At 29.4% G+C, this 24,578-nt stretch overlaps 1 protein-coding gene across 1 annotated transcript in view; it reads right to left on the bottom strand.

Moving 5' to 3' along the window:
* Positions 1–3,084: 3,084 nt before the first annotated feature.
* Positions 3,085–24,578, bottom strand: part of LOC119669165 (delta-sarcoglycan) — a 95,110-nt gene continuing 73,616 nt past the window's right edge. Inside the window, exons 2-7 of the mRNA XM_038078968.1 lie at positions 10,892–10,989; positions 8,654–9,418; positions 8,426–8,546; positions 5,098–5,359; positions 3,658–3,781; positions 3,085–3,444 (exon numbers count right to left, since the gene is read on the bottom strand). Of these exons, the coding sequence (XP_037934896.1) occupies positions 3,256–3,444; positions 3,658–3,781; positions 5,098–5,359; positions 8,426–8,546; positions 8,654–9,082 (1,125 nt within the window). The 5' untranslated portion in view covers positions 9,083–9,418; positions 10,892–10,989 and the 3' untranslated portion in view covers positions 3,085–3,255. The remainder of the gene's footprint in view (positions 3,445–3,657; positions 3,782–5,097; positions 5,360–8,425; positions 8,547–8,653; positions 9,419–10,891; positions 10,990–24,578) is intronic.

Below are 24,578 nucleotides of genomic sequence, written 5' to 3'. Positions count from 1 at the left end.
TTAAATATTGGAGAGTATCTGGGTATTTAAAAATTTAACTGCTATAGTGCGAAATAGATATTATATTACCGCTTTTAAGAAAAGTATATATGCTGACATTATATTACATATAAAGAACTTATAAAGAAGATAAAAGTACTATTTATGATTATACATTGTTTTGAATTAATTCAAATTAAACTTCATCAAATATTGGTTATCATTGATTTTTAGCACCATATATAATAAATTCATCTATTTAATTCGTGTATGATTGTATCCTTATACCCTTTGAAATGTAACATTAGTAAATTCGATTCCATTAATTATTACATTATGTCATAATACATAGTTGTTAATTTCGACACAAAACAATTATATTGTTTAAAAATCGTTAAGTTGGTCATTATTTTAACGATTTTGGAATTATCGGATTATCGCCGCGCAGTGTATAAACATGAAAATCAGGCGATTAAAATTCTATATTTTCCAGACCAGTAAAAATATTAAAATAAAATTTTCTTTAAATATAGTTCTTGGGATAGACTTCAGTTTGAATTTTTTTTTGTCGGTCAAATCGGTTTACTTACTCAGCTAATCTTAATAGCTCTCTTCACTTATATCTGCGGTACCCAAAAACTGTATCCGAGTTTATCTACAAAATTTTTCTTACTAATAGCCAAATGTTAAAGCCGTACATGCGATTTTGAAACCTTTTTTGGTTCTATGACGTATTCGCAAATTTCTCTAACTGAGTATACGGTAGTGACTTGAAAAAATAACAAGCTTTAATTTTCCTTTTTTTGAAAATCTGAAGTACACGTACCACTAATATAAAAGATAAAAATTACGTGGTCTATTGAATACTGTTATGAAGTAAAAATTGTTATTTAAATGTGCAGAAATTAGTGGTGATAGAAAACCTTTAGGGAGAATTACTCTTCAATGTTATTGATCAGGTCTATAGAATTAAATTCTTTTTACACAGATGTAGTAGAAAAATAAAACTGTATAATGTCATAATGGAAACTGTATCTCAACACACAGCAAAAAACCAGATCTCTTTGTCCAATGAATACCAAAAGTAAAAGAATTCTGAATAAATGTTAATAGATGAAAATTGTTATAGTGTCACATATAATTGCAAGAGAACCTTGTTTAGTAATTTCTTGTGAACATTATTACTAATGTTGAATTATTTCAGTAACTACATTATTATGCTCGTAATAAAATTATTGCTTTAATTGTGACTATATCATATATCTTTTACTATTAGTTTAGATACCTGGAAAATAGTTTACACGAAAACAGATTTTAAAACTTTATTTAGGTCCTCCTATTTTTTGAAGACTTCCCACTATTTGAAGAGAGAAAGCAGCTTCTTCAACCAAATCGCCTTTCAATAACCTTAGGGAAAGAAACATTACCAATCTTTCGACACTACACCTAATAAAGATTTAAATCAATCAGTAAGATCAAGAAAAATATTTGCTAACAAACTATTAACAATATGCATTCAATTATTTTAATAATTTATTATGGTAATGGACAAAAAAAATTTTTATTACTACTTTTGTTTTATCTCGAAGATGACTATAGAAAAAAAATCGAAATATTGATTCAAATTAAATTTTTTTTAAAAAAATAAAAGTCAATTATTTTAAATAAACATAATAATTTAAAATACCCTTTTTACCTAGTAGATTTATATAAAATTAAATTTTAATTAAGGGCAATGAACGAATCGAGGTATTACCATATAGGGGCGGGTTAACATTCGGAAAATGATTATAAAATCTATAACATATTTACTAAACATAGATCTAGTGATAAAACTTTACAATATAGTGTATAAGAAAAGAGTATATTAAAAAAATGTTGATAACATATTACACTAAAATAGAATTTTGAACGTGATTAAAATCTTGAGCCCCAAAAATTTTTGATTAAAAAATTAATAAACTGATTTTGTTTACATATTAAAAATAATTATTTTTTAAAATAATCAATATTAGAATATCGAAACGAATTATAAAAAAGTAATCCAATTATTATACTTTAAAGTAAACAAATATATATATTAAAAAAATTATAAACAATTGTGATTGAAATATTAAAAAGTTAATTTAATAATATTTAAATAATAACAATGTTTAAGGATTAGAAAATTGTTTTTAGGTAGTAAATTTGTTTCGAAAAGTTTATATAGTATTTTTTTTATTTAATATAGTATTTCAAAATAATTGAACACAAATTCGTTGTTTGAATTAAGTATAAATTTAATTACAATTTTTAGAATTTCCTTTAAATAATATAAAATTTTCTAGGAAAACCTTTTTGCGTATAAAACAAAATCTCAACAGCCAAAAAAAACAAAAACAACGATATGCATTTTTAACAAATAAAGCTGTAAATTTTAATAGCTAAAGCTAATTTACGCAATTAATTTATTTATAATATATTTAGTAATTTTTATAACAATTGCCTAAGAATATCAGTTAAATATTGCTTACAATAGTAAATTAACTAATAATTGAGTGTCAAGTATATGTTTTAATTCTTTAATTTTAATAATATTTGTTTTGTATTGTATTGTGTATAAGAAGCTCTTGATTTTGTTTTAGTAAGTACATTAAGATAATTGCCTTATTAAAATATAAAGAAGCCAAACTTAAAATGTAGATATATTGGATGTCTCTCACCCTTGCGTGCAATAAGTCCTCTCGGATGTCTGCAGCTTGCATTGCTCGCACATGTATGACAAAAGATACGTATGCACTAGTTTTAAACTACTTTATTAATATGCTTACATACTAATAGGCCTCTGTTTATATTTATATAATATATATGTATTTATATATACTTATAAGATTATGTATACAAATAATATATTCATATATGTGATTATGTATTGAAATTGCTCCTAATGTATTTTGTATTCGTTTTTTTTTCTTTCGAAAATATCATGATTTACAATTGTCTAGTATTTTATCCTTTTTTTATTGATGATTGCAACAATAGTTGAAGTTTTTTCGTATTATTTAATAGATATACTTTTTATATACATTTCCACTAACAACAACTATAATATAATAATATGTATATATATTTACTTTGGATTTCTTTAAACTGTACTAATACATTAACTATAATTAATATTATCCAACATTCGGCGGCATTGCATACTTATAACATATTTAGTAATAATAATGTGACCCCTGCATCAGACTTAGCCCTTTGGGCGTAACATACCGTAATTTATTAGTCCTATGGAAATCATCTGCACACAGTGCTCTCATCACCTGCACAGATTGAATGCGGTGCGGCCAAAAACAGTTTTCCGTTCGAACAGGCGCATAATTGGAAGAATCGATGCATGTGCTCGTGATTTTGCGCTTGACCAGGATTGGGTGGTAGTGCCGTACGCAAATTTGGCATTAAAATTTTGTTTGATTCCAATCGTAACTGTCGGGTGATATAATACGAAAAACGCTTTAAGTCATTTAAGAGAACTTTCGCAAGTGTACTTAAAAAACTACATCACAAATATAAAATCAGTTTTAAGGCATGCAATCTGATTTTGCATTGAAAGTCAAACCAATAAAGTCAGGTAAACAAATGCAAAAACATTTTTAATTTAAATTCGAGTTGCATACTCATTTTTCAATTGACACTTACGCTACCATCTAAAGCACTCAGTTTGATATCCTCGAGGGCAGACAATTCAATGCCACCGGCACGTGACTGCATGTTTATATCCTTTGCTGCTGAGAGCTCCAATTGCCGCGTTGGTGATTCCAATCTATCGCAATTAAAAACAAAAACAAAAAAAAAAACGATAAAACAAATTGTATTTTAAGTCGACTTTATACTTTTAGAAATGGAACACCTTTAGATACCAAAAGCAACTAAAACTACACTTACTGTGTTCTAACAGAAAATAGTATAGAATGAAATAGTTTAAGAATACTTAATGCCTATGCTTCGAACCATATAACATATTAGAGCTATAAGATTATAAATATTACGCTCAGCTGAATAATTTTTTAATAGACTTTTAGGATTCAAAATGATTTATCATTATATCTTCTCGAAAAGTTGCAACTATCCTACGATGTTTCTCTTGAGAGAATGGAAGAGCTATACTCTCCTTTACTGAAGACACGATTAGTTTGTTAACGCTTGTTTTTATAATTGATATTGATGACATATTGCTAAGATTACATCTATATAGGTCATTATTGTTGTCTGATGAAGCTGATAAAATATCTTGTCAAGGGTGTAGAGGAGTTTAGAGAAACCTCGAGGTTAAAAATAGTCTGAGTGCTTGTGCCTTGCTCAACAAGATTCACTATAATGAATAAAGATTTACCTAACTAAGGTATATGCACAAAAGGTTGAATGGACTTCTTACAGAATTGGTATCTCTCCAACTTCTATTACATCCTTCAATCCAACATATTAAATATTACAGTTGCGCTTGACCAGTTGCTAGAATAAGTTTGTCGTCCTATCATTTTGGCATCATAAGAAGACGAAGTCTTTGACTTCGTTATTGGGACCATGCCATACCGGATTTTATGTACTTCGCAACAGGTCCTAGGTTTCGAACTACTATATCCACTTATACTAATGCAATCGCATTTTTTCTTTCCTCATTAGGCACATTTAAGTTGGACTTTTATCAGACGTTAATTAACCTAAATTATTTTATATTATTTAAAGCCTGCCTCCCAACAGTCGTCATGCAAAAGTTGAACATACCATACATATGTATATTCTATTTATATTGAAACCTTTAAGTGTTTTCTGATGATATACTTCATTTTACCCTTTTCAGTTGTTTTATGACTGTGAAGAGGTCGACGTATTATTTACACAGGAAAGGTTGTTGTCCACTGTATTGCAGTTGTTGCGAAATGCGAACTCAATTTAGGACTTAATGCACATTCATGCAATATGAATGTTTGCTTTCGGTATGTTTTCCTTTAGACGAGTCGAAATAACTACAATGCATTTTATTCGTTTTACTTTTAAAAATTCTTGTTGCTTTTTCCTCCATCTCTTACTCGGTGTTAATCTTTATTCTATGGTTTATTTGTTTTTTTTTTAACTCACCTTAATTCCCGTCCCGGCTCAGCACGTACATGTGGTGTCTGTACGGATTCCCGAAATATGGCACCACCTTCACCATCAATTCTCAGCGCGTGTGCACCGATTGTGACTTCATCTCGATTTACGGAAAATAAATTTCGTCCGTTTGTGTCATTGATGCGAAATCCCGTCGAAAGGCATTCGAGCTTATCGTGTCCCAGGAATAAATGATTTTCGAGCATTCCATTCGCGTCACGTGTATTGATTGAAAAATTACGTGATGATTCTGTTGATGATGATTGCGTTGATGATGAGGTTGATGCATTTGATATGCGCCAATGATGATGTCGTAGTGAATTATGGTATTAAGAGCGTTCATATCGAAAATAGAAAAAAAAATAAAAAAAATACTCGTAAATAAAATAGTACAACAAGATACACCAGTACAATATACACAAGTAGTGGAATTTAAAAACAAATATTTATGCTTGTTTGTATTTATTACAGAATATTGTGTAGTAAACGCAAGATTTCGCATTTGAGATAAGCCTAAATATATCAAACCAACAACAGTTTTCAGACCGAACAAATATGGACTACGAAATATCTATGTTTGCAAAGCAAGTGGAAGCATAGATTACAACACTATGATAACGGAAACGGAAATAAAATTTTTAGTCGAGTCATGGTCATGGTCCTTTCAGCACACGTAGGTGACGTTGTGGTAAGTGTGAGTTTGCCTGCTTAATGGCTGGCGGATACCATTTTCTGTTGTCTTCTTATCAGTGTAAGAAACGTTTTCATACCTTTTGCTACCATCGCAAAACCTCATCTGTCTTCCCAATTTATCTGTAATTGTGCATCTGTGCTGTGTTTGATATGTGAGATTTATGTGAGAATATTTTTTTTAGACTTTAGTCAAAATAATTCGTTGGTTAGTTGGTACATTTAAAATGTGACACAAAGCTTTAAGGGAAAAATGAAAAATCTTTTTAAAATTATTTAAATTACATTTAAAATTATAAGTGGTTCAGATCTTAGTTATATTAAATAACTAAATAATAATTTATGAAAAAAACCAAATACATATTTTCTGAGGTTCTTGAGATATTTCTATTGATTGAAATAATCTAAAATTTAGAGCTTATGAAATGTAGATATACTTTGCGGTAGAGATATCATCTTTTAATTATTGTATGCAAGGCAATTTATGTGCAAATATTTATTAGTCAAATTTAATAGAATTTAATAATAACATGGCAGATACATGAAAAAAATATTTGCTTTAAAATGGTTAACATTACATTTGTCAAGCACAATTAACTCCAACTGTAGTTTATACGTTCACACTAAAATTAACAAAGCAAGTGTGGAGAAACAACAATAACATTTTGGCATAATTTCAGTTTAAAACAATACGAGTCAAGACAGACTTTAGGTTAGATCTGTTTGGTCTAGAATATTCAAACTTCGGCAGTATTTAAATTTGACTTTCGGTGTTTATACTGTAAAAGACTATATAAAAGTTATATACCTATACATAAAATTCAAAAAAAAATCTGCAAATGATAATGGCCATTCCACAAGACTTGAAAGAGCTATATGAATAAAAAAAAAAAGTTCGCTTAAAATATTAGATATTAATAAAATGACGTACAACTGTACTTCAATATTTAAAATCCTGATTCAAACTGTTCAGCTCATGTAAATTTTGGTATATAAAAAATAGCTTTACACTGGACGCTCGCCAATTAGAACCACTGTTTTTAAAGTAACTTTAATTTCTGAAAAATTCTAATTTCTTAAAATTTTTAATTCTAATTGTAGAGCATTTAATGCTTTACAAACTTCAATTCTAATTTGTGGAAGATTCGAATTTCACAGAATTCTCCATTGTCATAATTGATCACTTAAAACCAATATATGCATTTTAAGTGTTTGAATGAATTTTGGTATTAAGACCGTGTGCGAGTTGATCTAATTTGTGTTCTACTTGAAGAAAATTCTAAATTGTGCCGAAAACTCGCATACCCAAGCTAAAATAGGCTTGGATATGCAAGGCTACCACTTCAACCTAACCTAATCTGTTTTTGAAGCGCTCTATAAAGTATAGAGTAAACTCCTTCTATAACAGTAATGTATATAAAAAGTCTCCAAATAAATGAATACATGTGTTGCTGCACACTTAGATAAAATATACTTAAAAATATAACATTTTAATAAAATGAAATGCAGATATGCAAATCAAGTATTCAAGTTAGAAGTGTACTCTGTTTTAGTCATGTGTGCCAAATTTATACGAATACAAGAAGCCAAACACAGGGTTGTGAAAAAATTTTTTAAACATTTTTTTACTCTGTACAATTTATTTATACATAAATTATTCTCTTCATCTACTTTTACTTCCATAAAATGAAATTATCTTTTTCCATATTTCTAAAAAAAAGATATTTTAGGTAATTTGCATTTAAAAGCATAAAGTTGATGCGTAGCTTCTTAAAAAGTGATATAGAATTTAAAAGTAGCTTTATTAAATTTGATTTAGTCTTTAAGAAATTTCTTGGCTTTTTACATTCTTCAAAGTTTAAACCAAAATCAAATAATATTAGATATATATCAAAGGTCTAAGGACGTTGTACCTATTTTGCATATTGTTAATTTTTATGTGACATCTTTAATTTGCGAAAAAAGTTTATGGCTATTGGCTTTAGCATACTTAATCACCATAACTTTATGTCTTCCTCCTTTGTTTAAAACTATGTCACATCTCTTTGCGGAATAATGAACTATAGTAGTCATCATTCCTTTCGTTATGAAAATCTTTTAATTTAGGATCACACATATGTTTATTCAACTTTCATAATTTTATTTGAATTGTGTCAATATACATGCTGGATGAAAAAACCCCAATCGTTTTTCGGCCTAAAGGCCGAAGCTCATTAAAAAGGTACAATTTCAAAGGCGAATGACTTGGAGTTTCCATACAATTATTGCATATAAAAGAAGCTGGGCACTACACATTGACTTGTATTCGTAACTCTATGTCTGTGCAAATAAATAATAAGCACAGGAAAATGACTGGAGACAAAAGTAAAATTTATGTTAAATGAATATTAATAGAAACATTTACATAATAAATTACAAACAAAACGGAATACTCAGTTATCTTTGTGCTTGGGCAGATGTTATCACTTCATGGAAAACGCACAGGCATTTACGGAGAATTGGGAGTGAATGAATATTCCTACTTAAGCTGAAAGTGCAAAGTGCAAAGTGCTGCAGAGTCTATATGTGCGTGTATTTCTGTTTACTCATTGCAACATTTATGGTCAATAACATTTCCGGTATTTACCTAAGGTAATTGGTTGGCCATGCCTTGAACGTATTGTCGATGCTCGCAGCATATCCATGACCAGTGCTTGTCCTGTTAGTTGCACTCCACCAGGCACAATTTTCAATTGGCCCATGCCGTCCTGCAAGGGAAGAATGAAAAAAGGAGATAAACAAAATATTTATTGTCACTGCTGTGATATTGCACTTTGCTTATCGGCTTGCTAGCAATGTTGCAAACGCTACTTACCGTTGAAAATTCCATCACCTTAAGTATCCATAGTGTAAGTATTAGGTTAGTGATTATCAGCACCATCAGTAGCACCAGCAGTGTATAGAGGCATTTCTTACGCCAGCCGATGAGTCCTAACTGCGTTTCAATGCCATCAACAAAACTTTGTGAAGAACTGGCTTTGTTGCTGCCTCCCTGCAGCGTTGCACCCATGTTTAGATGTGTTGGTGGTGGCTGTCGTCGCTTCTGACTTTTAGCAGTTGACCTGTTCGTTGTTGTTACGGTTGTCGTTGGTAATTCTGAATCCCCCACTAAGTCCACGCCTGTTGTATGTCCAGATGAACGAGTGGATATTGCGGGGAGGGTGCGTGTTTTAGTTGAGCGCGTTGTTCCGGTTCCTGTTGTGTTGGTATCTGACGAATTAATGGCATCAGAACTGTTGATCATCGCTGTAAAATCATTACGTTCGTGTTGCAACTGTTGTTTAACTGGATTTCCGTCTATATTGGCAACTGAATTTTTGTCTGCTTTTCTTGTTGCAGTGTTACAATTCTGACTTTGGTATGTGTCCTCAACTAATATTTTTAGATTCTCTTGTATATCGGTAGGTGTTTGAAGGGATTTTATTATTGTTGTGGCTGTTGATACACTGTTTTGATTATTATTGTTGTTTTTTCGTAATTGCTGTTGCTTCTTTTTTTTGAATGTTGACGTTGGTGAGGTAAATTTAAAAGTAGAATTCTGTTGTTGCTGTTGTTGTTGTCCTAATATATCCGGTGAATACTGTGAAAGAATATTGGCAGTTATTTCAACAGTTGTGGCAAATCCGTTCGATTTGCTATGATGATGAAGATGATCAAAATATTTAGGAAGATGATGGCAATTATGATGGATGAACAAATGTGAATAGAATGTTATCAACAGATTAATGAAATGTAGGGATATGTAAAAGAAATTTGTTATATTGAAAATATAATAAATATACTTTAATAATAATATTTAAATAAGTATTTAATATAAGTTAGTATTGCAGAGATGTATTTTCAAAATATCCATCAAGCAAATATTTTACATTAATCTGAAATGGTTTTTAATCAACTATAAAATTCATTAGATAAAGTCTGATTAATTGGATATTGTATATATTTTGGTATTGTGTTTACATTTATTAAATACGATCATCTTTTACTTTAGACATTACTTATTTATGTGAGTATATAATTGAAGCAACTTGAGTATTTTGTTTAGTATATGGTTGAGAATATAAAGAACGCTTATTTCGAGCATCAGGTAGCATCAATATTAGTAAGAGACTATATATTCCTCTAACAACCAGCGGATCAGCACTGAATAAGCGCGTATTCCCTGCTTGTACTTGTCCGTGTATGTTATTAGTGCCTGCAAAAGTGGAATCTATGATGATAATAATGGAAATATATTACTGTCAGGCCTAATCGTTAAAATTTGGTGTTACCTAGTGTAACACCAAAGACTTACTGACGCCTTTAACATGCTTTGTTTCTTCAATGCAATTATTTCTTGTTAGTTATGGGTTTCCCACTAACCTGCTTATCGAGAACAAGCATTCTTTAAATTTTTAACCTGAGACAATACGAAGACAGGAGAAATTATATTTGATCATATTTCATATAATTCAAACCAATTATGTTATGAAATAATATTCAGTTTGATAAGCAATAATTTATATATAATTTATGAAACGGGCTAAACAAACAATTTTCGACTATAACATAACCAAAATGTTTTTATTAAAAAACAATTTAAATTTTAAAAATACAAATGTATATTTCAATTAACTGCCCAATTAGCCAGTTTTATAATTAATATTAGAATTACGTTCCAAATTAAATTGAATCTAGATTGCAATCTACTGACTTAGAGTAGTAATTATAGATGATTATTTAAAAATCAAATGCAGAAAATGTGAGAACTTGTGGAATAGTATTTATTGGCTATCTAAACCGATGTTGGACTTCATAAAATAAATAATTCAGACTATTTAACTAATAAACTAGTCTGTCACTTAATAAATAATTTTTATTATACAATTTTTTTTCAAATATCTTATTTGTAATTTATATAATAATTTGAGTATATATATGTAATGTATATATATTTCCCTCTAAAAATAGTTCACATTATATTTATATAGTTATAAAAAGATTTCAGAATAAGTTTTTCAAATCGCCCATTTTATGATTCAAAGAAAGAAAATTATTTTAAAAATATTATTACCAAGTATTGGACTCGCGATGTTCATCAACTTTTGCTGCAGTGGCGTCGTTAATTTTGTTGTCCATTAAATGACAGCCGTTCACTCGAATAGTGCTCGTCTGCAATGAAAATTGAATGAAAAATTTTTTTAAGTATTTCTGTAGTAAATTCGAATATAAATTAACACAAAAAAAAAGAATCAAAAACATTTTTATTGGCAAATAAATGAAATACGAGCAATTTGTGCTGCACTTGTGGATTCTTTTTTTTCAGTTCCATTTTTTTTTTGTCGAACTGGAACTCATCCAATTTGCTGCCCACTGAGAATAACTGTGGGATTCTTGTTTGCACAAAAGATCTTCATATTTTTCAATAAATAATAAAATAGACATTTATTTAGTAGAATTTACCTCAATCAAAATTCGTAAGTGGTCATCATTATTAGTTTTATTATTCCGCAAAATTTAAGATGTGCAAATTATTAGAACTTTAATTACACCACAATATTTGAAAATATTAAAATCACCTCTGCTAATATTAGATAATTGAGAATAAACATTTTAATTTTATATGCAAATTATATAACCAGGTGGTATCGTTAATCCTTCATTAAAAAATATTTTCAACTGTAAATGAGCTTATATTGGTAAGAATCCGCAGTTTTTTTTATCACTAATATTGTCGGTACCCATATAATTTAGCAACACTAATTAGATAATGTCAATCTAACACGCGTTTAAAAGGTAACATTTTAGGTTACATTTCTTTGTGAAGTTTGTGAATTCGTCATTCCTTCTCATCACTTTTGGTAATTGTCCAAGCTTCTGCACCATACAGCTGGACAGGCATGATAAGAGATTTGTAGAGCGTGATTTTTGTTTATCGAGAGAGGGCTTTATTTCACAATTGCTTACCTAGCCCGAAGTAACATTTGTTGGCAAGAGTGATTCTTCGTTGAATCTCATGGCGTGTTTAAGCTAGTTCCTAAATAAACAAAGTCTTTCACAACTTCGAACATATAATTGTCAACAGTGACGTAGGTCCCAAGACGCTCAGGAGATTTGTTTGTTGACAGACAGTACTTTGTTTTGTCCTCATTTACCACCAGACCCATTTGCTTTGCATGTTTTTCTAAGTTGGAAAATGCCGCACTAACGACGCGGGTGTTCACACCAATTATATCAATATCGTCGGCATTACACTTTTGTAGAATATTGGGCCAGTACGGTTTAAATCTGCTGCTCGAATTATCGTTTCCAACTTTAGGTTGAAGTAGTCACACGACAAGGAGTCGCCCTGTCTGAAATCTCGTTTGGTATCAAATGGCTCGGAGAGGTTCTTCCCAATTCTAACGGAGCTGGTGGTGTTGCTCAGCGTCATTTTACATAGCCGTATAAGTTTTGCTAGAATACCAACTTAGATATAGTGGCGTATATATTTAGATATAACGGCGTAGACTAGATTGACGATTGGCTTCAATCTTTCACATAGTACGTTTGACAGAACCTTATATGCGATATTTAAAAGACTGATCCCGGTAGTTGACGCAGTTTGCAGGATCAACTTTTTTTGGATGAAAAATTGTGTGATGAAATTTTGCAACTGGTAAAACTGGTAAAACAGGACTGATACGCAAGTATCCAAATGACAATTTGGAATCATTTAGTAAGGTTATGCAAAGACACTTGGTGTAATAGTAACAGATGAAGGATGATTAGCATACAAAAATTTGATGGACCGGATTACCAACAGTGAAACGCGAATTACGGGCAACGAATACGAATTCAAAACGAAAAGATTTAACGCAAGTGATCATGTTAGTGGTTATTTTGATTGTTTGGTGGGATTAGAAGGGGATTGTCTATTATATGAGTTTTTGCACTCTAATGCTAATTCTATCTAAAATTAATTTTGTATTCCAAAAAATAAATCTCTACCATTATTGTCAATAATATACTTGTTGCGTAGTAATAGAAAAAAAGTTTGAAAAATCCTAAAAAAAGTAGTATCAAATAAGATAGGACAATAGAAGAAGTAGTGGAAGAAATAGATTTAGCAATTGTAGGAAGAAATAGCATCATAAAAAGACACCATTAATAATTTAGATCGAGTTTTTAGGATCTACACACTTTAAGTTTCTAACATACAAAAGATAGTTCATATTTTATGAAAATATGTTAATTAATAACAGTGAAGTTTGAAATGCTATTTAGAGTCAGCTCTTGTAACAGTGAAGATCCTCAAAAAAAAGGGGTTCCTAATTTGTTAAATCATCGCCGTGCGTGAGCTGGGCAGAAATATAATAGATCGGAGGCACTCTAATCGTCTTTCCCATAGCTGCTACAGGTTTGATTAAGACTTGACTTGTTGGTAAACCTAACAGAAGACTGATGTGTCTAAGGGGCACGTCAATGAGAATTTTAGATTTCCATTTAGCGGTAAGTGGCCAGATAGCATAGAGATGCCTGCATATAGTGATATCATCTTCCCATCGTTTATTAAGAATTTCAGTATAGAAAGAACACAGTAACAATTTGTACAACCTAACCTAACCTAACCTAACTTTTAGTTAACATTTTATTTCACTGCAGAAAGGCATTTTCGTTTTATGTAACCTTAAACACTAGTGCCTATAGGTTAAAAATACAGCTTACAATTTTTATTTTTTAAATTAAATTAAATTAAATTTTAAATTTGGTTAAATAAATTATTTATATTTTTAATATTCACTCAGATACTGGGTGTTAGGGTAGAGGTCATATGTAAAAGAGCTTTATGCAAAAAACCTTAAATACCTCAAAGTTACTCATATGCTCCAGCTTAGCACAAATTTGTAAATTAAATGAAATTAAAGTCATAGTATCAATTTTCAGTACCAAAAAAGTGAAAAAAAATATATAAAAAATGGCAGCTAACAGCACTAAATCACAAAATAAACATATTCAATGGAAAATGCTTATCAAGTGCCATAAAAATAATTTTTTAATTAATTATATTTCAATAAAAAAACAGGTAAGTTAAACGATGATGCATCTGAAAGTATTGTATAACATTTTAATTAATTTGAAATTATAAAGTATATTTGGTGTTTAGTTACATATATCAATATTAAATATTTTTGTATATAAAAATGTAACATTTAGCATAGAACATTTTTTATTCTATTTAAAAAAGAAATCGTTTCTGTCAAATTTGATGAACTTTTCGAAAGTATTTAAGTTTGGTGCTATAAATCACAATTGGCAAATAATATGTTTGCATTTGACATTCATGTAATCCTTATTTGGAACTACACTTGTTGGACAAATACAAGCTCTGGTGGGAAATCTATATTTAGTTTTTGAATAAACTGCAACTAACAATAAGAAAAATTATTTTATTTACAAAAAAATTCTGAACATGGGTCAAAACCAAACTATGTGCCAAAATTTTGTGATTTACACTCAAAACTTCAAATAAAAGCAATAAATTTGAAATAGAATAATTGATAAATTCAACAAGATATTGACAGCAGTGTCATATTTACAAGTTTTTCCAGAGATAAAATCTGAAAAAACCGTTTAACATAAAATGCAATATGAATAAATACAGAAAATATTTAGAAAAAAGGAGAGCATTGTTGTAAATGTGAATAGTCAAACAGTTTTTTTTTTTTGGAATATATTATTTATCAAACAATTTCACTTGTTTTGAAAAATAAAGTCAAACGGAAAAACTAAACGAATGAAATAGCACAGTTGAATAATTAAAGCACACCAAAAAATATAAAAATTTAATAATAATAAATAGATTTGAAAAAGTGTGCTAGCGGCGGTTTTGAATACGTCATTCACCGCCCGTACCCTTGAAATTGTAAAAAAAATCCATTGAAATTGGGTAAAAAATGGCAACACTACAAGATACTTTCTTCCACTCTTTCTGCCTTCTGTTCGATTTTGGAACTCAGCCATCGAACGTCCGTTCATTGTCAGAAGTTGCCACTGCTTTGGTATTTCGTTGTTTTAAATTTGGACCAAATGTGTCGAAACAATTATTTTTGTAATTGAGTGTGAATACAGCGAAAAATAAACATAAACAACCACGCACTCAGCTACGTAAATATCCACACTCGTGTCTGCACCGGTCCATAGCCGTATCTCTAGTTGGACCGACATACTCACTCTTATTCGAATAGATTTGCATTAAAAAGCTGCCTGATACTGCATAGCCAGCCAAGTGCCTCCGTGCCTCCACTGTGTGAACAGCACAAAAAATATCTGAACCTGGAGCTTTTTCACCTGACACATTAACAACATCAGCACAGCAAAAAATATATATAATAAATAAGATAAATTTATGCACACAACCAACAACAAATACGAAATTAAATTATTTTAAAATATTCATAAAAATTATTATAATTTTAAAATGTTTCTTTGTTTATTTTTGGAATTATTTAGTTTCGTTTTATTTACATTAATTTAAAGTTCAAACTAAATAAATTAAATAAAAATTACTCAGTGAAGTTTTTAAACAATTTAAATGGAATAACGTAATTTTTTAATTTTTTACTTAAAGATTAGCTTAAAAAATTATTTTAATTTTTCTCATTTTTTATTTATGCTCATTATATTCTCATTTTTATTATTCTATTATTATTTTAATTAATTTTTTTTTAAAAATTTATTGATCAAATAATTTAGTAACCAAATATTTTTAATAATAATTGTGTCTTTTAACGGGCTAATTAGTTAATAGTTTTCCACGAGGAAATAAGAAACAACATCAAAAGGGTTTTAAACAAAAGTGATTTCCCTAACCCAGTAATTTATAAAGTCTTCCAAAGAAAAACAAATTAAAATATTAAGGAATTGTACCTTTATTACACAACAAATTTCTGACCGTTTAAAAGCTATGGGAAAGATCCAAAAGTGTGGAAAATGGGTGCCACATGAATTGAATGAAAGACAGATGGAAAACCGAAAAAACACTTGTGAAATTTTGCTTCAAAGACACGAAAGAATCATGGGTTAATCTGGGACAACCATCAACATCGACTGCAAAACCAGATCGATGCGGCAAGAAGACAATGCTGTGTGTTTGGTGGGACCAGAAAGGTTAAACCACGAGTTCTTAAAACCTGGTGAAACCGTCAATGCTGGTCGCTATGAACAACAAATGATAAATTTGAACCATGCATTGATCGAGAAACGACTAGAATAGGCCAGAAGACACGGCAAGGTAATTCTGCTCCATGACAATGCACCTGCACACAAAGCAAAACGGGTTCAGGGTGCAATCAAAACACTTGGCTGGGAGCTGCTACCCCACCCGCCGTATTCACCAGACTTGGCTCCTTCCGACTACCATTTGTTTTCATCGATGGGACACCCATTGGCTGAGCAGCACTTTGATTCCTACGAGGAGGTCGGAAATTGGGTGTCTGGTTGGTTTGCTTTAAAAGACGAACAATTTTTTTGGCGTGGTATCCACAAATTGCCAGAAAGGTGGTCAAAATGTGTAGAAAGCAATGGCCAATACTTTGAATAAAATGTTTTTTACTTTCCTATTAATAATTAGTTTTATTTTCACCAAAAAATATGTCCCTCAACTTTCCAAATAAATTCTAGCAACCACATAACATATAGGACACAAAATACATTGAAATCGCTATTCGCTAACCCCAAATCGAAAATAGACACTTTGGATAAACACAATGTGGTTAATCAAATCAAATGCAAACGTGACGGATCCAACATATGCTACCAAGTATATGTTGGTACAATAAAGAACAAGTTAAAGACGCATATAGCCGGACTTAAGCACAGCATAAAGTATAAAAATAATATTAAGTCAAAAACAGCTCTGACTTCACACTATATCATTCATAACATGATCCGGACCTTGACATTGTAAAGGTGTTACACTAAGAAAATAATCAACAAAAACACTTTTTCTTGGAAATACTATACATTCTCCAAACTTCTAGTGACCAGACATAACTAAAAAATTGACATACAACATTGTGCTCTCAGGTGTATAAAAACACCTTCAACAAATCCGGAAAAGGATAAACATATTATTTCTTTATATATGTATGTTATTTTTATATTTATTGTTATTATGCATTCTATAATTTCTTTGTAATATATATTCAAAAATATTGTACATTGTATTAATATTATGTAGCACCCTGATAAAGACTATATATATATGTATATAGTCGAAATATCGATTAAAATAAAATCTTTTAAAAGCAAAAAAACTTTTTGAAAGTTTATTTTTTAACTATAGACCAATTAGCCCGTTAAAAAACAAAATTATTATATTTTTTTTAATTTTCAACTTAGAGATTAGCCTAAAAAATTGCTTACAAATTAAACTCTTGAATACCTGAAACCGTATAAAAAAAGTAATATAATATCCTTTATAACATTTATAATATAGACTTCATTTAATATAGACTTCATATTATAAGCACATCAATTTTAAAATTAATTTGAATAAATATATAAAGTTTTTTAGAAAATAATTTCCCGTTTTATTACACAAATTTATGTATCATTAAATTCCATATTATCCATTTTGGTCCAATATCTTTTGGCACCTTTCTTGCAGTAAATAAAATTGACCACGCTAGCACAGATAAACCAGCACAAATCAAAATCAAAAAGTACCAAATCTAGAGAATATATAGATGTATATGGCAGTATATCACTTCCAAGCTGTAAAAGTTTTTGGCAAGTTACGAAACTTGTATAGGATCTCATGTTATCTTAATAGAACACTACAGTCTATTGATACTACTTGGATTATTCTGTTCAAGTAAATTACTTAATTTCTGCAGCTAATAATAGTGCACTTTAAAATTAATCGTTGTGTGGTCCGGTAGAAGCTCAAAAACAACATTTGAAATTCTATCAAACAGACAGCTTTACGTTTTGTAATGAATATCGATTTTTGAAGTGCTAAACGACGGTTCATCTATTTTTTTCCATGATCTCTAGCGTTTAATATTATTGTAGAGAATTTATTTCTTGTTCCCAATGGTAACGCATTTCAGAAATGTATCAGTTTCTTAATACTTGTGAAGCAAAACACACACAGAAACACAGCCTCAGAAATATCTTTCCATAAGAACATGATCAATCCTTATGTAAAGCTTTGAAATTAAACCTGGACATTTTATATGATCATGCAGGTATGGTTGAATTTAATAAATTTAATTCCTCAGCGATCTCATGTGCTGATTCCGTTGCTTTGCATCAATTGATGCATTTATTGCGTGCTTAACTCTTCAACTGGCCTGTTGGAATCTGATGCATCTTCCACATTACAATTGACGGATCAAAATTTTGCAAATCGGTTTTAATACTAGCGTTCTGTCAATACATCTTCTCCATACACACAAAAGAATTTTTATCTTTTCGATATTAAAAAAATGAAATATGCCAAAAATTCAGGTTTTTACTTTTCAAAATGACATCAATCAAAATCTATTCCCGAATCAATCGAGCTTATTTATAGCTTTGTATATCTCCTATTAAAATATATCTATAATAACATAATAATCATAATATATAATAATAGTAATAATAATATATAATAATTATTATGGTTAAGTGTAAAGTTGGTTGTAAAAAAATAGCAATTGAACTCTATGTTGCGAAAAATTTGCTTTCGGGGGAACTCAATGTTGAATATATAATGGAATATATATATATTTAATTAAATTTATATTAACAATATTTGTTTAAATGTACTAACTTAAGTGGTAGGATTTTCATATGCATTATTAGTTCCCGCCAGATTTGATAAAGTGCTAAATATTGATACCTTTGAATACACTGTTCACACTTTAACTAGCTGCCCACAAAACCACCAAATGAGTTATCCTAAAAAGTAAAAGACCATCGCTGATAAAACCATCGCTGATAGTCTTACGTCTAGAAAAGCCTCAAAAAATTTGATTATATAATTGCTTATTTAAGGAATTATATACAATCTCTTTTGGTTTAATATTTTTAGTTTAATTTATGTAGATATATATCAATATAAATATAAGTATGTAGATCTGGAAAGATATATTTTTATAGTTCATATTTTCAGAAACTTTATTTATAGAGGTTTCGATAAGTAGTGCACGACAAAAAATTTTTTTATATTATTTAATTTATTGAATTCTTGGCTAACCATACAGCTGTTTCGAATATTGCCAAATATCCATCATTAGTGGGCAGTCTTGGAATTATTTTTTGTATTTAATTATTCGTAAATAGTTTTTTGAGAAGTTTATATAGAATATTTTTATTCAAAAACTAAAATCAAAACTTTTCCCAATACGTTTTCTATAGTAATTTAATATTATTATTAAAATATGAACAAAAGGAGATCCACTTGATAGTCACTTGAATATGTTACTGCTTCTAATCAAATACATACTAATATATATGTTTATACAGAAGAAAAATGAAAAGAGATTCAAAACTTTTCAACCAAGTTAAGTTAAACTCTTCCCAATCATTATTGGTGTGTGAGACTTGGTGGTGTGTCATGATGGAGAACACATCTTTTTTATGTTTGCCAATTCTATTCGCTTTTCCTTGTTTGTTTCGTTTAAGTGATCGAGTTGTGAGCAATAGTGGACCGAATTAACCATTCCATCAAGCTGGAAAAGGTTATAATAATCAATTCCCTTTTAATGTCACTAAACATAATATAACTTTGAAAACGTTTGTGAAGAGTCGACTTTGACCATGATCGCTTGCGTTCACTATTTCGTATATAATCTACATTTTTAGTAACTGACCTTTTAGAGCGCAGTTTATCTATATTATACTAACGAGAGCACGGTTGTGTTTAATATTAATGCAAATCTTTTAACAGAAATTTTTGCCTTATAAATATTAAATACCGTTTTACTTCTTTTAAATTTCTTATTTTGCTATTTAAGCAGAATTATCTTATCGATTCACCTGTCATCACTTATAGTGAGAAACTTTTCTTTTCATTTCCTCTTCTATGAAAACACTTCATAATGTTTACTTCCGTAACCATTGAAGGAAACGATTAATAAATACTTTTGTCTGTAAAGCAGCCAAGGTAGAATCTCTCGAAATAAAGCCAGAAGAGCAAAAATCGCAACTTTGTAAAAAAAAGTGAAAAATTTCTTCAAGAAAAATAAAAGTAATGCAACCAAAATAAACAAATAAATAAATAAACAAACAAACACCAAAGCAAACAACCGAACAACCCAACAAACAGACAAACAACATTCACCGAGAATGTTGCAGTGAAGCACGCAAATGTCGTCGATGCAGCAATCCTCGAGTCCTCGAAAAGACGTTTGAACTTGCGGGTTGTCGTGCCCAAGGAAATTGCATTGACAGTGCAATTCAGCGCTGGCATTTGAGTGTCACGCTTATTTAAGGAATGCCAGGTAAGGCGAGACAGCATTCAGTGCCATATTGCGAGGAAACTTTATCCTTTACGATTTGCTGCAGTTACAATTTCACTTGTTGTTAAGTGTATCGTCTGCGTCGCACTCGGTGTAATTTCTGATTTGTTAGCGATTAAGAATGCACACTTTAATGACAATCGGGATTATGGAGTATTACCTTGAAGGAAGTTTTGTGCGCGTGAGACCAATTTCTAATCTACGGAATTTTTAATTCCAATTAAGTTTTTTAAAGCTTAGAGAATTTTGAAAATTTAACATAGGAGTTTCATTAAGATAATCAACAGTTTTGTGATTTTCTAAGGTTTTCATTAGTGAATAAACCGACATTTTAGTGGTGCTTCCGAACAATTTTATAGATATATATAACATATATAAGTAAATCAGTTCTTAAATAATTAAGTAATGAACTTAGACTTTGTTAAGAATTCTAAGATTTACTGTCAAGAACTTAACCCATTAAAATTTTTTAGTTGAGAAACTTAAATACCTCCTAAAATTAGATTGCAAAAAATAAATTTCTTTATAATGTGATGTTTTAGATGGAATGGAAACATATCTCCGGGTTTAAATCGATTGATGCATTATTGTTCTAATATATAACGTTGTTAATATTAATATGTATTGTATATTTAAACTTGGTGTTTGAATCCATTGACAACATGGTGGAAAGTTGATAATGCATAGTTGGGGATCTTGAAAAGACTTGCTATCTGGTCGTGTATGTATATAGCATTTGATACGGAGATCTCTCTATAGAAGTTCATTTAATGTACGAAGTTCTTATGATGCTTTCATACGCTTAAAATTGGTGGATACCATAACTAAGGCAGCAGTAACACAAGATCGCATTCATCAAATCTTATAAGTTAATAATTTCATATTGAGGTTAAGCATGTGACTGTTTACTAGGTAGATGGAAATTACCTGACTTCACAACAGGTGACAATATCAGAACAAAATCAATCATATTTTATGTATGTGGCAGATTTTAAACGACAGATGTTAAAGTTCTTACTTCAACAGATGTTTGGTTACCTTTTTGCAAATAATTGAAATAGTGCATCAACTTTCAATTTTTTATAAAATTGAGTAAAATTGAATATCGTTTGGTGATTTGAAAGAAATGAACAATGCAATCAAATTGAAAATGAATTCCGTTTACGGTAGCCTTGCACCATCGTTAACAACAATAAAATATTGGAAAGTGTTTTTTTTGATGAAGAGCGTTCGGGTCGTCCAAAAGGGGTCACAACTGAAAAAAACATTGAAAACATCTAAGGTATTGTGTTGGATGATTCAAAAATTAAATTGCGTGAGATAGCAGAGATGGTAAATATGAACGTGCATCGAATATTTTACATGAATATTTGGATATGAAAAACGTTTTGTCAAGATAAGGGCATCTATCTATCTTGCTCATAATTCACCAAAAAAAACAAAGAACTCGTTATTCAAAACATTGTTTGGAAATGTTTATGCAGAATAAAGCTGACTGCGTGCGTCGAATAGTGACAATTGATGATACATGGATCCATTACTTTAGACCTGAGGGAAAACAGCAATTTAGAGAATGGGTAGAGCCCGGAGGTAGTGCTCCGAAATAATGTAACTATAAATTATTTACCTAAGTATTGCATCAAACTCTTTAGAATCTAAATGCATTTCACATAAGAACTTAAATCTTACCGCTTAGCTTACCCCTAAGTAATATGTATGTGGTAAGTACATTTCTTGATTCAAAAAGAACAGAAAAAGTAACAGAAATATAGACTATAAAGGGTCTATAAGTTCTAAGGGTTTTTATTCAGGTCTTATGTGTAAGATTATTGCAATACGTTTTTTTTTTTAATTTGGTATATTGTATACATTTTATAAGAATTACAGTTGACATATAGACAAAAGTTTCTGATTTGAAAGCTTAAATATGATTTTAAAACGAAGATAATTTAGCTGTCAAAAATAAAGCCAAATTTTATGGAAGTAATAATTGCGAATAAGAAATCCTAAGAAAAGCTTCTCTTCTCTTTTTTCGTTTATCAAGGTTATTAGCCCACTTTAACAAATCCTTTAAGCACATTTTGATTATAAAACTCAAAATATAAGTATCAAAGTTTAATAAATTTTCCAGTCTATAAGGAAAATTTACTCAAGAAAAATATTTAGAGAAGAATATCTGACTACTCATTTGGTTTAGTAGTTAAACGATTTATATGGTTTATAATGGTCAATCTAACAAAATATATATGCAAATATAATACTTTAAAAATCCATGCTTTTTTCTAAATTTGACGAATGAACTAACAGTTTTTAGAGGTAATAATTTGATTACCTTATGCAATCAGTGAAAATAATAATACTCAAAAATATTAACTTCCTTTTAGGTCTCGAACTGTGTTTACTTTGAGTTCCTCTTCCGCAGTAGTCGCTAATTTAGTAATTAATCAGTTATTAATGGTATTGGCGGCTTAATGGCGGCTTAAATAAAATATAATGTGCAATATATTCAGTTAAGCATATATACTATTAAATAATGATATAACATATTATATCATTATTTCATTTATATACCTATGCAATATAAATTCATTCAAAAAATTCTAAATTTTTATTCATAAATTTAATTTACACTTTATGAAGAGTATCAAAAAAAACAATAGAAGTAAAAATGTAGTTCTGCTTATTCTGTATTGTTAAAATTATCTTTTAATGTTTATTTCTTTATTCAAGAATACACCACATATGTTTCCTTCAATACGAAACAAATACTCTTGTTAATTGAAGGTCATAAAATCTAAAAAAATGTGGTATTCTTCACATCAAACCGAAAATTTTGGTACTCACGGAGCTATAAAAAAACTGACGAACTGATATTTATCTTATATATAATAAATGTATAGTTCAAAGTCAATAATTAAAATTACTCTACTCTATTTTCCAATACATCCGCGCTAAACTTTATTGCTCGTTAATTTGACTGTTTAAATTTTTTTCACTAGATGAGTGTTAAACATAAAATGTTTTTATTAAGAAAGTGTAAATACATTTTTCTATAAAAAATAAAAATAAACACTGTTTTGGATCTTAAAAAAATGGAATAAGAATATCGTTCCTTTTGTATTTATAGTAAACAGATTGTTTAAAAAAACAAACGCCATAAATTAAAGTGGAACAAATTAATAACAGAATAAAAAGAATTAAGAAATCGAAATAAATTTTTAAACAGAATTATTTTTATTTAAGTAAGATGTTTAATTAAGAGCTAGATTGGCAGAGATTATTAAATCTTTAATTATAATAGAGAACGCCCTATATCAATTACTGAAGTATTGTATTAAGATCGGGATAGGACAATATCCTCATTACAAATCGATCTTACTTTTATACTTTTATAAATAATTACGAATTGAACGTCTTCATTTTACACACACATGTAGTTAGTGCACAACTTATCAAAGGTGTAAAATTTAAAAAAATGGCGAATGGCAGATTACTGTACTGAAAGACTTATAAGAAAATGAAAATAAATTACTAAAAATATAATAAACAATATATTTTAGCAAGATTAACAACAAATTAATACCAATTATAAAGTACACTACTTTTCTCTACGGAATGCATATAGTCATAAGTCAATGGTCAATTTAATTTAAATGTACATAAAATTAAATGATTAATTTAGCTCTTTAATTAACAAAAAGTAAGAAAACTTTCAATATGAGAATTTGTTTATTCTCACTTAAAGTTCCATTAATTTTGAAAGAATTACTGACGTAATTGATCGACGTCATCTAAAATTTTCTTAACGTATTTCAATTTAAGCAGAATAGATTTCCCAAAATGAAAATAAAAGAAATTACACTGAAATTTGTTAAACTTGAGGATTGGATTGACCGTCAGATTTCATTGAATTAAATTATATTACATTAATTACATTATTATACTGATTATATTACATTAATTACATTAATTTTTTAAAAATCATTAATTAATTAAAAACCAAAAAAAAATTAATTTCTTTTCTTCAAAAATTATATGGTCGTAAAATACTGCAATACTGTCAAATAATATTTTAGGATCATTCTCTTTTTCTTTAAAAAAAATTGTTGAATATCGAAAAAATGGTTTTCCCTTTAATTTTTAAACGTTTTTAATGGGATTTTAGGATTTTAATTTAATTTTGTTATTAATTTATGATAATATTTTTGTGTCTACTTTATTTGTTAATCACTAGTTATAGTGTGTTCCAATGATGTGGAATCCAAACTGCTA

Source organism: Teleopsis dalmanni, chromosome 1 (genome assembly GCF_002237135.1).
Source record: "Teleopsis dalmanni isolate 2A chromosome 1, ASM223713v2, whole genome shotgun sequence".
In the NCBI taxonomy this organism is placed as follows: Eukaryota; Metazoa; Arthropoda; class Insecta; order Diptera; family Diopsidae; genus Teleopsis; species Teleopsis dalmanni.
This window is presented reverse-complemented; position numbering and strand designations above follow the sequence as displayed.